The sequence below is a fragment of the Orcinus orca genome, chromosome 3 (assembly GCF_937001465.1).
Source record: "Orcinus orca chromosome 3, mOrcOrc1.1, whole genome shotgun sequence".
NCBI lineage: Eukaryota > Metazoa > Chordata > Mammalia > Artiodactyla > Delphinidae > Orcinus > Orcinus orca.
In genome coordinates, this window is record NC_064561.1 from 155634300 (window position 1) to 155650046 (window position 15747).

Here is a 15747-nt window from a genome sequence, read left to right on the forward strand (position 1 = left end):
CTCTTGATTTGTTTGCTGACCATGTGCTTTTAAGAGTGAGTCATTAAACTTTCTGTGCTTTAGTTTCTGTTTTCTTAAAATGGAAATAGTTACACCCATCTCTACCAATTTTGATGTCCAATTAAATAATGTGAAAATCTTGAATTAGTAAGGGAAAAGATATAAACCCAAGTTCTGAAGTATTGTCCAATTCTCCCTGTTCTGCAAGGAGCTATGCAGGGGGCTGTACAGGAGGTTATAAATGGCATGGAAATTACTTGGTCTTTTTTCACACAGGCATTGATTACAACACATGTGCGAATCCCCAGGTACGCAGCCTTAAAAAGTGATTGTTGGCAAAAATTGTCTTAGAGGAGAAGTTAGGATTCCTTCTGTAGTGATGATGTGAGACAGCTAGTGGGTTCTTTGGATAACTTTTTAGTTTTTTAAATGAACTGGATAGAAAGAGTGGACTGTTGAGAATACTGAAATACCTTGAAAAAGTGACAACAGCTGCATCTCCCTCTAGGCATCAGGTTGGTGTGGTGGTAGCATGGAACAGCTACTACCTCCTTTTGGGTCTCGAAAAGCTTTCCCATTGCCCCTGGCACTAGATGCCACCTGAAGTAGGCTGGTGGTAACTAGATTGTTTGCTGAGATCAGAACCAAGGTCTTCTAATAATGGGGAGGAATTCTCTGTTCAGCACAAAAGGAGCCCAAAACAAAAACAGAGCTTTTGGGTTTGTTTGCCACCCTGAGAAGAACAAAAGTATCTCTTGGCTTACTGCAAATATATGGGGATAAAATTAAGTAATACATCTTTTTCCCCCACTTAGGGTACTCAAAAACTCACTCAGCCTCAACTTGAAAATGATTCATACATCAAGGAAAAACCATTCAAATTCACTTTAAAATTTCCTATCAACGCTCCAAACTCAAGTAAGAATTATTTCATTTGTAAAACATCTGATTCAACTGGTGTACTTCCTGTTTTTCCATGTCATTTGTTTAATATCTATAAAATACAAAAACAATAGCCCTGTGTTTTAAAATGTTTGGTGAAGATTAAAGCATATAAACATGATATATAAGCTTTAATAATTGTTTGACTTAATGATATGTGGGATCATTAAAGAGATCTGCCTCAACTCAAGCAGTTTGATTTTTTGGGAACACTCATTGTTTATAAAAAGCTAAGGCTAAATGCATGTTAACAGGGGCAAGAAAGAACTTTCACAGTAGGGAAAATGGGGCGTTTTATGTGTTCTTTCCCCCTATTTTCTCTCAGGAACAGACTCTCTTAAGAATATACCCCTAACTGAATCAGCTGCTGCTTTCTCTTCTAAACCATCACCAAAATGTCTGCTGGAGAAAATTGATGTCATAACCGGGGAGGAGACAGAACACAGTGTGTTAAAGGTCTGTGCCTCATGTATTGCTCTTCCTGGCCGCACCTCCATGTGTGGAATAAGCTACCCTTAGCAGAGACAGCTTGAAAAATAAAGGCAGAAGTATACTTTTCAGAAAGACTGAGGTGCTTAAATAAAAATGTTACAGGCTTCCAAGGATTACACCAATATTTTGTTGTATTCTTACATTTATATGTGTAATTTGCAGGAAAATGGATTGCTGTCTTTACAACCATGCCCGTTAGTCCCTTAGAAAGAAGACAACCAAGGACCCTGCCTTAAAACAACCTACATTTTACACTTTTCATGTCAGCTTTTATAATTTGTTGTTATCATATGATTTAAAATTCTATTTACACTGAAAGTTAAAAATGCAGATAAGATGAATTGATTTCAGTTCAAGATAATAAAAAGGTTTTTTGTTTTCCTTTAAAAGTTCCTTTTTTTAAATTGAAGTAGGGCTGATTTACAATGTTGTGTTAATTTCTGCTGTACAGCAAAGTGACTCAGTTATACATATATATACATTCTTTTTTAGATTCTTTTTCATTGTGGTTTATCTCAGAATATTGAATATAGCTCCCTGTGCTATGCAGTAGGACCTTATTGTTTATCCTAAAGGTTCTTTTAAATCAGTTTTGAATTTCACATGAATCAAGAATTTCACAGATGTAGTATATAGTATCACACCTAGGATTCAAATGTTGAGTGGTATAGCTGTCAATCTAGGCATATAAAATGTAATTACTACAACTTAATCATTTTCAACAAAGCACAGATTTCCCTTAGCCTTTCTCCATCTGTTTTACCCCAAACTCTCTTCATTCCTATTTTCTTCCCCCTTGATCTACTGATACACTTACTGTACAAGTGTGTCTCACAGCATAACTCTCAGATCAGACTACTCCCAGATTCACTGAAGTAATCACTAGGGGTGAGGCCCTGACATGCTATATTTTTAACAAGTCATCTAGGTGATTCTTGTACATAGTAGTATTTGAGAACCACTGGTAAGCATTAAATTATAGTATGGTACTCTGTGGTATCACATGCTAGTTCGGATGCTGTATTTGCTAAAATTTTTAAAGCATACAAATAATTCCATGATTCCTTAACTTTCAGATAAATTACATAATTCAAGTAACATTGTTTAATTTATAAGTTGGTATATACAGATATATTGTTAAGTGAAAAAGAAAGATGTGGAAAGTATTTATGGTATTCTACCATATGGTATTCTATTTTTATAGAAAAAATAGGAGAAAAATATATACATATTGGCATGTATATACATACAAATATCTCTAGAAGGATAAACAAAATATTAGCAACAGTGATTACCTGTTGTAGGGGGTAAAAACTGGTAGATGGGGAACTAGTGTTGGTGGGGTTACTTTTCACTTTGTACATCTTTTTGCTTTTTAATGTTTGAACTATTCAAAAACTGTATTGTTTCAGAAGCTAAGTAAAATTTTAAAGCTGGCTTAGAAATCATTAACAAAGGTTATTCTGGTAAAGTATCAGACAAATAAAAGTGTTATAGCATAGGAAAGAAATCACTTTGAAAAGTTTTCTATATTTTGACATTTTAAAAAATTGTCCTTTAGATCAACTGCAAGCTTTTTATATTCAACAAAACAACACAGTCCTGGATTGAAAGGGGCAGAGGAGCTTTGAGACTGAATGACACAGCAAGCAGTGATTGTGGAACATTCCAGTCAAGACTAAGTAAGGAACCATTTTGTAAAGCGAGTCAGTATTTCTCAGGGAAATTTTTCCAATATAAGTACACATCATTTTCTGGAGATGTGTTATGTGTCAATAAATTAGACTGCTGTCAATAAATTAGACTGCTGTCAGTAAATTAAACAATATTATTTTTAATGTACTATAGGAGCTTCCTATTTAAAGTAGGCTCTGATGTCAGACTATACAGGTTCTAGTTCTGGCTCCATTACTAACTGGTGACCTTGGACAAATTACTTACTCTCCTGCCCCAGTTGCATCACTTTAATGTGGAAATAATAGAAGTCCATGACTTAGTGAGTGTGAGAATTCAGTGAGATAATGCACGTAGAGCACCTATGACCGAGCCCAGCAAACACCTAAATAGTAATCATTATTATTTAAAGGAATGTGATGAATTTATTTTTGAAGTGGAATCGTTTTTCTAAAAGAGAATATTTGCCCTGTAATTTATTCTTGGCATTCTAAACACAGTGTGTGGGTTGGGATGAGAGGTCAATTTCCAAGTAAATAAAGGTGTGTGGTTATTGAATCCTTCAGGCAGAGTGTTGGTCAGAATTTGGTCAGCGAAACCAAAAGCCTGAGGAGGTTTCTGGCATCCAAAAGACACACTGGGCATTGTTCAGAGGTCCAAACTGAAAGTAAGCACAGGCAGAGATCTGGGCCGGGGTGGATGGGTTTACTGGTCAATATCGGGTGGTCAAATCTTGTGGAGGAGACCACAAGTAGAAGCTGGTAAATGGATATCTGGTGAGTTTCAGATATCAATCTCAAGAAGTGAGTAAGGAATAGAATTCAGACTGAGAGTTAGGAGCACTGGCAAACAGGTTTCTAAATAATCTGACTATCATTCCCAAGGCAGGTATTAGCTGTTTTCTACTCTGGTTTAATTTCACTCCTTCCACTACTTGCCAAAAAAATGCACAAAACAACTTTTCTTTTAATTATACAGGTAATACATGTCCATTACAGAAGACGGAAAATATGGATCGACAAGAAGAAAAAAAATTAAATTACTCATAGGCCTATCTTCCTGTAGTAGCTAGCTTCTGTCAATAAAATATATTCTTAAGGACTTTGTATACAATGAATGTATACAATATATTGAAAAATTTGTGATAAATGGTGTTTATAGTACTTTGTAACCTGATTTTTTCTTTTGCATAGTATGCCATGGTCACCTTTCTACATTAATAATTATCTTTCTTTAGTATTCTTAATGAGTTCATAATATCCCCAATAGCTGTACCATCATTTATTTAACTAATTCCATTTTTTGAATGCTTAAAGTTTTCGTTTCAGTTTTCTCCATTATAAACAATTCTTGGGTAAATATTCTTCAGACCATTATGTCCTCAAAGGAATTCTAAAATTTAACCATTTTTTAATATTATAGTAAAAAAAATATAGCATTTTTAGCATTTAAGCTAATAAAAAGGTCCTCCAACATAATAAAGCCCAATTTGGAAACCAAATTATAACCACTCAATTAAATTACAATTTAGTAGTGACAATAGAGTCTGAAAAACAACAACCAGATTTATTTGCTTTCCAAAATGGCAAATTCCTCTGAAAGGCTAAGGAATCAACTGTTCTAAAGTCTGATAAATTCATCTTCCTATTTTAGTTATGCACAATCAAGGCAGCCTGAGGCTGATTCTCAATAGTAAACTCTGGGCTCAAATGGAGATTCAAAAAGCAAACCACAAAAATTTACGAATAACAGCTACTGATTTAGAAGACTATAACATCAAAGTGTTCTTAATTCAGGTAAGTGACAAATTTCAGTGATAGAGGATTATCCTACTATATTTATAGATCTCTGCAGTCACATTTGTTTTTTTCATTTTATTAAAATAACCTATACCATTAGCAAACAATCAGCCATTTATTATGGTTGTTTACAGTCTAATATAAGACCTAAATTTTGCATGAAATTTAGAGATTAACAACAGTTCAAAGCAGTCAATTGGTACTGGTCCCAAGACATTTGTATTGGTATATGCTGTCAAACCCCTACATTTTTCTTTACTATTAAAATTATGTCAACCATCTTACTAAATTCTAGAGAGACTACTGTCAGGATTGGCTCCTAGGAGGCCAGCAGAATCCACACCCTGATGCTTACACTGCGTGCTGAAATTGAGGCTTTGAAATCACTGGAAAGGAACCAGTGAGAAATGGAAAAACACAGGGCTAGCAAGTTAAAACAACCAGTCCAATAGCAAATTCCAATTCTGGATATGAGTCAGTCTCCAAGGTAACAGGATGGGAGCACAGCTTTAGCTATTCCGGCAGCAGGAATGCTTGACCTCAAATACAAGATCCAGGCAAAAAAGACAGAGATGACATGAATCAGGCGAGAAAAAAGGCTGGATTTCCCCCATAGGCCGAGTCTCAGAAGACTTGAGAAGACTGAATATCTAAGCAGCTCAGGTAGAAGATGACAATACAAGTAAATTGGCTTCCATATAATAATGAAAAAACAAAAGTTGGCAAGAGCCCACTGATGAAAAACCAAAGGTTTTATTAACTACCTGTAGGTGCACTGTTAGGTATAAGTGATGTTGAGTGTTAAAATCTTAGAGTAAGATGTCTAAACCCTGTTTACCATTTAGGGAGATAATACTGGATACTCTGCTAGGCCAGATGCCCCTGTCCTTGAGTGGGTAAAGCAGCCTGTCTGAGATTGAGACTATGATTAGATTCGATTAGATTTAACTATGACTAGATTCTGCGGCTCAATATCTGGCCCATGCTGACTTTTTAAACTGTAGGATAATTTTTGGAGATTAGCAAACAAAATGCAATAAAAATCACCCAAAATTCCACTCCCAGAGATGGTCACTATTAACATTTTGGTCTTATACTACATTTTAGTATATACATGTATGTGTGGGTACATATATACATGTGTACCATACTGTACATACTGCATGACTTTCAGGCAAGTTATTTAGCCCTCCTAAACCCGATTTTACTCATCTGCCAATGGAAGACAATAATAATATACTTTATAAAGTGATTGAGAAGATTAAATAGCTAACATTTGATTGTGAAATACACATATGTAACCTTTTCACTTATCAATGAAAATGAGTGTTTTCTGTTATTAAATAGTTCATTCTTCAAGAATTCTTTTATAGATGAAAATAAATTCTGTTCTATTATGTACCATAATTTATTCCATTAATCCTGTTTTGTTAAATACTTAGGCAATTTACTATGTTCATTATTATAAATTCTGCAAGGAATTCTCTATGTACATACATGTTAATTCTCTTGGGAAAAGGTTTTGACTTGTCTTGACACATTTATCTCCAGAAAGACTGAGCCAATTTTCATTCTCACCAGCATTTTCTTATGGTACTTCCTGGAAATTATTTTTAAGCATTGCAAATTTGATGTCCAAAAATATATATATATTATTGTGCTTTTACTTCTTGTTCTGAATTTCTTGAATGAAAATATCTGAATGAATTTGGCTATATATATATATATATATATATATATATATATACACACACACACTAGTGAAAGGCATATTTAAAATTTAATGTAAAAAAGTCAAGGCAGCAGAACTGTATTTATATTTCAATTACATATATTTTCAGTATTTGTTATTAATTAACCTACTGAAGAAAAATTACACCCTTGTACTTAATATAAAAATTAAATTGGTCAAGAGTCAACAAATATTTACTCAACATCTGCTATGTAATATCTAACATAATATGAGAAACAAAAATATTTTATTTAATGTGTATTTTTTTCCCTAAAAATCATTAAGGTAACTTAATAACATACAAAAGAAAAGCCATATTTTAAGACCCTTCTCCCCAAAAGTTGGCATGTAGTTGATTCAACCCTCAGTTCTTGGTTTTGAAATATTTGGTAGCTCTCTGAAGGATTAGCAAAGAGAAAAATTTTCCCAGATTTTCTTTGAAATTGTGAAAAGATAAAAAAATGTAAGCCACTGACATGTTACCTTAAAGAACACTGACTTTGATGACAAAAACGAAGTCCCAGCCAATCTGTCAACTAGCTGTTTAAATGCAGACAAGCTGTGCCTTTCTGAGCCATAATTTTCTCATCTGTAAAGGGAAAAGGAAACAAGTATTTACTGAATACCTGCACTATGTGCTTTTGCTAACATAAATGGAATAAATAACCTAAAGTTTTATTATAAGGATTGAAAAAATGAAAGGATATTATAACAGCAAATGTTATACCAATGTTCTTGTTACCATCATTTTTATATTAATAGCAACTGTAAAAATAGAAAAGTACTGAAAGCAAGGACTTCTGATGTGTTTATGGTACAACATCATAGACTATTCGAATGAGCTCTGCTTTTCTACAGAGCTATGCAGCTTGCAGGGATGTCTAAGCAAGTGATGTAAAGGAAATGAAAGTCTTTTTCCCCCAACCCTAAAATTTTCTACAGTATAACACAGTGAAGGAAGGATGGTCTTAACAAACAAATTCAAATAGAAAATTTAAATCACAAAATTTCATTTTCTCAGTTTAAAATGCACAGATTGGGACCTCATAAAATTATCTGCTCTAGGATTCAATTTGGTTCAAGATGAATTGGCTCTTTACCCTTTAGTTTCTAGGATTATTTATATTCTAGATTTATGTCATATAATTCCTTCCTTATCAATAGTGAAAGGTTACAAATGTGTAAAGTGTGGCTATTATTAAGTTACTTATATTAACAACTTAATTTTCCTCTTGCAGGCCAGTGCCAAAGATACAGGATGTATGCATGCAGCAATACATCACCGTCTTGTTGCACTTCGAAGCTTCTGTAAGCAGAAAGATGCAAATCAAGCTGAAGGCCAGTCAGAAACAGTCCTCCAACAATTTAACTGTGAGAGCTGTGATGAGGATGAGGATGATTTTATCCAAGTCACTAAAACTAGATCAGGTAAAGAACTTTTTTTTGTTAGTTCAGAGGTTTAAGAAAGAAATCTTATTCACAACACTTTTATATGAAATAGATTTTTAAAAAGTGGAACTTGGGCTTCCCCAGTGGCGCAGTGGTTGGGAGTCCGCCTGCCAATGCAGGGGACACGGGTTCGTGCCCCGATCCGGGATGATCCCACGTGCCGCGGAGCGGCTGGGCCCGTGAGCTATGGCCGCTGGGCCTGTGCGTCCGGAGCCTGTGCTCGGCGGCGGGAGGGGCCGCGGCAGTGGGAGGCCCGCGCACAGCAAAAAAAAAAAAAAGTGGAACTTGTCTGTTCAAAGTGGGCAGGGGTTAGAGCCCTAGATGTTTGCATCTGAGAGGTGGGTTTGAAAATCACTGTCTTCTGCATGTGGCCTTCATTGGGATTTCACCAAAAGTCAGCCTTATTGTAATACCTGCACATCATTTGCATATACATTTCATAAAAGACCATATTTACAATGTAAAGTATTAATTGCTACACTGAAACTAACCAATTATTAATATTTCTCTTCACTTGTTCTCATTCTCCTATTATTGGCCATAATAGAAGAAATTATAAATACTCGTAATGGAACCAGCAGGCAAATCTGGCTTATTCCCTTTTTGGAATTTGACTGTTTTATTTTCAAAGACCTTCTTTACCTGGGGCAAAAGGCGCTATTTCTTTTATTACATCCGGATTCATGAATTGAACAAGGTTGCAGTGGAACCACTGGTTAATGGATTTCTAGGTTGTCCTGATGAGTGAATTTAAAACTAAAATACATCATTATTTTTGGAGAAAACCATTGTCAAGGAAATAATAAGCCCAGCTTTGTGGGTTTTTAAAATAATTTTTGTTGGAGTATCGTTGCTTTACAATGTTGTGTTAGTTTCTACTGTACAGCAAAGTGAATCAGCTATACGTATACATATATCCCCTCTTTTTTGGATTTCCTTCCCATTTAGGTCACTACGGAGCACTAAGTAGAGTTCCCTGAGCTATACAGGTTTTCGTTAGTTATCTATTTTATACATAGTATCAATAGTGTATATATGTCAATCCCAATCTCCCAATTCATCCCAACCCCCTTTCCCCCCTTGGTGTCCATACATTTGTTCTCTACATCTGTGTCTCTATTTCTATTTTGCAAGTGAGATCATCTATACCATTTTTATAGATTCCACATATATGCGTTAATATACGATATTTGTTTTTCTCTTTCTGACTTAACTTCACTCTGTATGACAGTCTCTAGCTCCAGCCACATCTCTGCAAATGACCCGATTTTGTTCCTTTTTACGGCTGAGTAATCCAGCTTTTTCATACAGATGTAGCTATTCCAATAAGTCGTCCAAGTATTTTCAGTAATATTTTCATTTAGCCCTGAATTCTGCTCTACGGAGGACTGACAAAGGACTTACAAAAATAGTGTGTTAGCAGGCATTTTCCCAATTTTTAATCATTTTAAATCTTAAAGCTATTTTAATCATACATAATTTAGGAATCTATCAAACAACATGTGCAGAACTTGATGAAATAGCTTCCTTGGCCTAATACTAAAAGTGTAGTCAAGAGGAAAGATGCACAGAACATGCAGAGCAGGATCATAAACTGCTAGACTCTGAGCCAGAGAACTAAGCGAATATGATTCTTCTTGTTACTATTAAACAAGAGGTTTAATTTTTTTTAAATGTATGAAATGTATAAATAAAAATTATTATAATGTTTATATTGTCACAATAAAATGGGATCTATTAGAAAATGGGTTGGTATCCATGAAAAACGTTAACTTGCAGTTAGGATTAAATGGCAAAATTATTTCATCAACAAATGACACGTTTATGAATAGAATCTATATTCTACCATATTCCATTTTAGGAAAGGGGTGATATGCAACTATCTTCATACAACATGAGAAACAATGGAAATAAAGCCAAGTAAATGCCAATCTTATGAACCCATCCTCTCCCCTCCTTACTTAGTACTTTCTCTAGGAAGTGTTGCACACAAATGCTAAATGTTATGGAAGCAATAAAATGTCTGACTTTTTAAACTTTGTTGCCCAGGAATTAAGGAAAGGTTTAATTATCTGAAAATGTCACATTTAAAATTAGGAACATTTCCAAACGTTACTTAAAAATATGCAGATTCTATATATATTTTATTTCCTTGTTAGTAAGCATATTCATGAGTATTCATGTTCAGTTGTATTCAATATTAATCCTAAATGAATACAATATTGTACAATAAATTATTTTAAATTTATATCACAGATTCTTCTAGGTGGACCCACAGACAGTCGGTTGCCTGTTCATGAGTGCTACCTACTATAAACATGAAAACATCTACAAAAAGATCACCTTACTGAAAAAATCTAAGCCATCCTAATAACTAAATGAGAAGATCCTATTCATTCCTGGAACAGTTTTTATAGAAAGGTCCAAGAAATATAATTTGTTGCAATTAAAATGTTTCTCTGTGTAGTATAATAATTCTGAGGTTTTATATTTTGATTATTGTGGAGAAAATGGCAGAATTTAAGAGACACATGGCCTTTGGAAGTTCAAAATTTTTCATTTTTGAAGAAGTTAATTTAGAATAAGATTTGGTAACTAATTTGGACTATTCATCACATTGATGGATACAATAGTTAAAATTATAAATTGCTGGATTTGATAAATATCTAAGATATTTATTTTTTCAGTCATATATTGTCTGGCCATAAAACAAATATTTTACAAAACTTCCAGAGTCATTTCTTTGAAAAATGTTAAAACTGCACGTTAACATGTTATTAAATCATGTTTTTCTTCTGGGAAATGTGTATTTTCATTTAACCTTTGGACTTCCTAATTCTATATTATTATATATTCATGGTATGAATTCCTTTAAAGAGAATATCTGTTCTTGCACTTGTATCTATCGCACCTTCTATATGCTTGACTCACGGTCAGTATCCAATATTTGTTGAAGGAATGAACAAAATACATTACCTATGTATCAAAACAGTAACTATACAAAAAGTGAAATATGTTAACTTGTTCTTTGCTTTATTTATGTAATTAAATTGTCATTAATATTCTAGTAGGTGAGGCTGTACAGAGACCTTTTATAGCCAAATGACCTTTTTTTCTTAAATGCCATTATTAAGGTAAAACACAGTAATTTCAACAATTGTGCAACAGAATTTTGATGTTCCTCTTTTGAGATTTGTTTCAGAGACACTTCAGGAGTTACACAAGTAGGGGCCACCACCTCACTGTGTGCTCACATGATCTCTTTCTTGTGGGAGCACGGGGAGGCGGTAGGGAGAAAAAGACAGCAGGTTCTCTGGTGTCTCTTTTTATAAGGACATTAATCCCATCAGACCAGGGCCCTCATAACCTCATCTAGCCCTAATTACCTCCCAAAGCCCCATCTCCAAATACCATCACATTGTGGGGCAGACTTCAACATATGAATTTTGGGAGAACATAAACATTCAGTCCATAATAAGGAATAATTCACAGTACAAAATGATTTCTGAAAACGTTCTGAACAGTGACAACATATTTGGGATAAGAGTATAGCTTCATTTCTACTTTGAAGAACAATATTCACATGGAAGTATACATGTGAATACATATTTTTAAAAAGTTACATTACTTTATTATAGTATATACCATAGATAATAGTAAAAGCAATTATATATATGCATTTATTGTCAAATCTAATGCTTGAAAGTTTAGCATATGAAAGTTGAATTACTTTTAGACTATAATTTAGCTAGTATGTTATAACTGATGAAAGTTTTGCTTTCCCTATCACTAACTTAGTAAAATTTAGCTACTGAGTATTTAACTTTCATTAATTCTTCTAGTGACTCCAGAAGAAATACAGTAAATAAAATCCTTTACTTCTAAATTAAGCAATGACTCAGGAAGTGGAGAAGAAAAGTTAATGTAAGAGAGGAAGAGAGAAAAGGTTGAGAGAAGGAAAAAAAAAAAAACAGTAAAGAAGAGCCCTAACATGAAAGGAAGAATAAAAAGAATGGAAAATCAGAAGTTTTAAGTGTTTTCTTTTTAATTCTAAAAGAGTGACTCTGATGCAGAACAAACTCGGAAGAAAATTTTCATTAGAAGCATAATATAAACAGGGAGACATTTGGAGAAGATATTAAAGAATTGGTTCTCTTATAAGATCTTAGCTGATATGGGAACATTGGGATTATGCTAAATTGCTAAAGTAAAGCAGAGAAACAGAGATTTTCCTTATTTTCCTGACATGTTCATTCTTGACCCCTCTTTAGCTGTGGAGATGAATTTTCTCAATGCCTCAAACATTTTATTTAGGGATTATGACATGGCTACTAACAGCAGAAACACGATATTTAGCTTATGACTTTCAACCCATTTCCACTCTGCTATTCCTTCTTATACTCTTTATGCATATATTCAGTAATATTTTGGGGGGTAATAGAAATAGAAACATCTTATAGTTTCTCCTTGTCCTATATCTTCATCTAGCCTTCTCCTTTTTGGCTTTTCTATATCCTTTGCCCACCCCCCCTTTAGTGTGAAGTGATCAATCATATAATGACATTCATTTTCACAAGTTACTAGGTGGGTGATTTCAAAGCATATGTCTTCTTCCATAGAAGCTGATTTTAAATAAATATATTTATTTTTGGTTGCACTGGGTCTTCGTTGCTGTGCGTGGGCTTTCTCTAGTTGCGCGAGCAGGGGCTACTTTCCATTGCGGTGTGTGGGCTTCTCATTGTGGTGGCTTCTCTAGTTGCAGAGCTCAGGATCTAGGTGCACAGGCTTCAGTAGTTGTGGCACATGGGCTCAGTAGTTGTGGCGTGCGGGCTCTAGAGCGCAGGCTCAGTAGTTGTGGCGCATGGGCTTAGTTGCTCCACGGCATGTGGGATCTTCCCAGACCAGGGCTCAAACTCGTGTCCCCTGCATTGGCAGACGGATTCTTAACCACTGTGCCACCAGGGAAGTCCCAGAAGCTGCTTTTATTAAAAGTTACTTAGATAAATATTCCCCAAATACACAAGATACACAAGATATATTTAATATGATATCCGATTATATATTATGATAATCTAAACATTCTTTTCTATCAACAGTACTTTTATACCAAGTTATTCAGCTTAATTGTAAACCAGCAAAATGTTCTCTCTTAAAATATTTTACAACCATTACTGCCAAAGCCAGGAGCCCTTAGTTGTCAGGGCCTAATATCCTATACAGGCCTTAGAGCACGTGCCTGTCATTTTTTAAAAAGCCAGCGAGGGTGGGGCTTCCCGGTCCGGGAAGATCCCACATGCCGCGGAGCGTGAGCCATGGCCGCTGAGCCTGCGCATCTGGAGCCTGTGCTCTGCAACGGGAGAGGCCACAACAGTGAGAGGCCCGCATACCACAAAAAAAAAAAAAAAGAAAGAAAAAGCCAGAGGCTGGTTGTATATATCTTTCAGAATCAGAATGTACATGAAGTGAGCTGGAGGGGGTTATAGGGATTGGGAAGGATAGATTGTAACCTTCGTAAATCTTCAAGTTGTGAATATCACAGTGATATATAATTTCTTCCCCATAAAATGTTGAGAACAATTAAGCTTGCTTGAGATGTGGCTACTGGGTAGACTTGTTCACTAGAAAAGAACACCAGCCTTGTCATAGGCGGGGTTTGAGTTTGAAATTCAATAATACTACAGATTGGGGGCTTCCCTGGTGGTGCAGTGGTTGAGAATCTGCCTGCTAATGCTGGGGACACAGGTTCGAGCCCTGGTCTGGGAAGATCCCACATGCCACGAAGCAACTAGGCCCGTGAGCCACAACTACTGAGCCTGCGCGTCTGGAGCCTGTGCTCCGCAACAAGAGAGGCCACGACAGTGAGAGGCCCGCGCACCGCGATGAAGAGTGGTCCCCGCTTGCCACAACTAGAGAAAGCCCTCGCACAGAAACGAAGACCCAACACAGCCAAAAATAAAAATAAATATAAAATTAAAATAATACTACAGATTATTTTAGTTGTTTGAGGGTAGTTGAAACTGATATTAAATCCATGAATGCCAACACTTTGGTTTGTTTCGCAATGGCCAGATTATACCCACAGTACTGAGTAATTTTTGACATCATACTTGGAATTGACTAACTCGAATACTTGAACATAGCTGAAATTTCTAAGATGATATTTAGAAACTATGGCATTGGAGGAGTTATTGAAATAACTGGCAAATGTTTAGCCTAATAAATACTTGATGATATAATAATTTTCAAACAATTAGAGAATTACCAATATTTCTTAATTTCTGCCAATCTAGTGGATGTAAAAGACTACTTCACTATTAGCTTAATTTGTATTTTTCTGATTTCTAATAAGGTTGAGGATCTTTTAGATATGTATTCACTGCTTGTGTTTCTTCTAAGAAACTTCTGTTCATAATTTTTGCAAAGCTAACCATGTCATTCTCTCCTTTCAGTGGCTTCCTAGCATATACAGGATAAAAGCCAAGTTCCTAAGCATGGATATAACACTTCATGTCTTTCTCCCTGTCAACCTCTCTAGCCTCACCTCCCACTGTTGCCTGCCTCTCTCTAAATGTTCTAGGATTTCAGAACTGCTATTTTATTACTCCATATCTTTGCTCATACTGTTTCCTCTGTGGAATTCCTTTCTTACTCTTGCTGATTCTGGCTAATACCTAACTCACTCTTTAAGGTTTAGCTTGAGACATTTCCAGAAAGCTTTCCCTAACTCCACTTAAGCTGAATGAAGATTTGTTCCTCCAAATTCCTATAGCACTCTGTGAATAATTTTATCATTGCACAGACTGTATGTTCTTCAAGGGGAGAGACTACTTATTTATTTCCCATTTTATCTCCAACACCTAGCAGGGTGCTTCGCCCACAGCAGGCAATCAAATATAATTTGATCTCCATTGACGTGTTGTATACATAAGACTCAAGAGGTGTTATCCAACAGGAAGCTAGAAATAAGGATGTAAATCTCCGGAGATAGTCTGGGCTAAAGACAGTGGTAGTAGCTGAAGTCAGGGAAGGGGAAAGGGACTAATATTTGCCAAGTGTATACTTTGTAATGGGCATGTGGCTAGGCATTTGTACATATATTTACAGCTTTATAAGTAAGCTATTACATTTTGTAAATGAAGAAGTAGGCTCAGAAAGATTAAGGGAACAGTCCAAGGTTGACAAAGGTAATAAATGGTAAAGCTGGGATTTGAACCAAGGTCTTTTTAAATCCCAAACCCAAGCTCTTTTCATTACACAAGAGTAGATAAGCTCATGCAGAAGAGTGCAGAGAGAAAGAGACAGAGAGAGAGAGAGAGCCAGAGAGAGAGAGAGACACACAGAGAAAGAGAGAGACAGACAGACAGACAGAGAGACAGAGAGAAGGGACGGCAAGGATAGGGAAGGATAGATCCCAAATATGAGCTTAGGAAGAATCCAGAAAAGGGACAGAAAGATGGGAGGACCACCATTAGGGACTGGTGTGCTGTGAACCAGAGTAAAAAATTTCAAAAGGAAATGATAACCATTTCAAATGCTGCAGGAAGACCAAGTCAGTTAAGGGCTGATAAATGTCTTCTGAGTTTACAATCACATCCTTGGTCACCATGGAAATAGCAGTAATTAGTAAAGTAGCACGGAGAAACTAGATTACAACAGGTT

The 15747-nt window shown here is 35.5% G+C and overlaps 2 protein-coding genes and 1 long non-coding RNA gene across 5 annotated transcripts in view; 1 reads left to right on the forward strand and 2 right to left on the reverse strand.

Annotated features, from left to right (window-relative positions):
• RANBP3L (RAN binding protein 3 like) overlaps positions 1–12631 on the forward strand; it is a 48735-nt gene extending 36104 nt beyond the window's left edge. Inside the window, exons 10-15 of one of the 2 annotated variants that reach the window (XM_004265998.3) lie at positions 816–918; positions 1268–1398; positions 2996–3116; positions 4762–4904; positions 7878–8067; positions 10345–12631. In XM_004265998.3, coding sequence (XP_004266046.1) covers positions 816–918; positions 1268–1398; positions 2996–3116; positions 4762–4904; positions 7878–8067; positions 10345–10388 — 732 coding nt within the window. In that variant the 3' untranslated portion in view covers positions 10389–12631. The remainder of the gene's footprint in view (positions 1–815; positions 919–1267; positions 1399–2995; positions 3117–4761; positions 4905–7877; positions 8068–10344) is intronic. The other variant, XM_033421261.2, reaches the window with a different exon arrangement.
• The window catches only part of SKP2 (S-phase kinase associated protein 2), a 216064-nt gene that overhangs the window by 113000 nt on the left and 87317 nt on the right, over positions 1–15747 (reverse strand). The gene's annotated exons all lie outside the window — the stretch shown is intronic.
• LOC117199984 (uncharacterized) overlaps positions 1–15747 on the reverse strand; it is a 53631-nt gene that overhangs the window by 35971 nt on the left and 1913 nt on the right. For both annotated transcript variants that reach the window (XR_004481350.2, XR_004481349.2), the window contains exon 2: positions 7123–7228. This is a non-coding gene — a long non-coding RNA (uncharacterized LOC117199984). The remainder of the gene's footprint in view (positions 1–7122; positions 7229–15747) is intronic.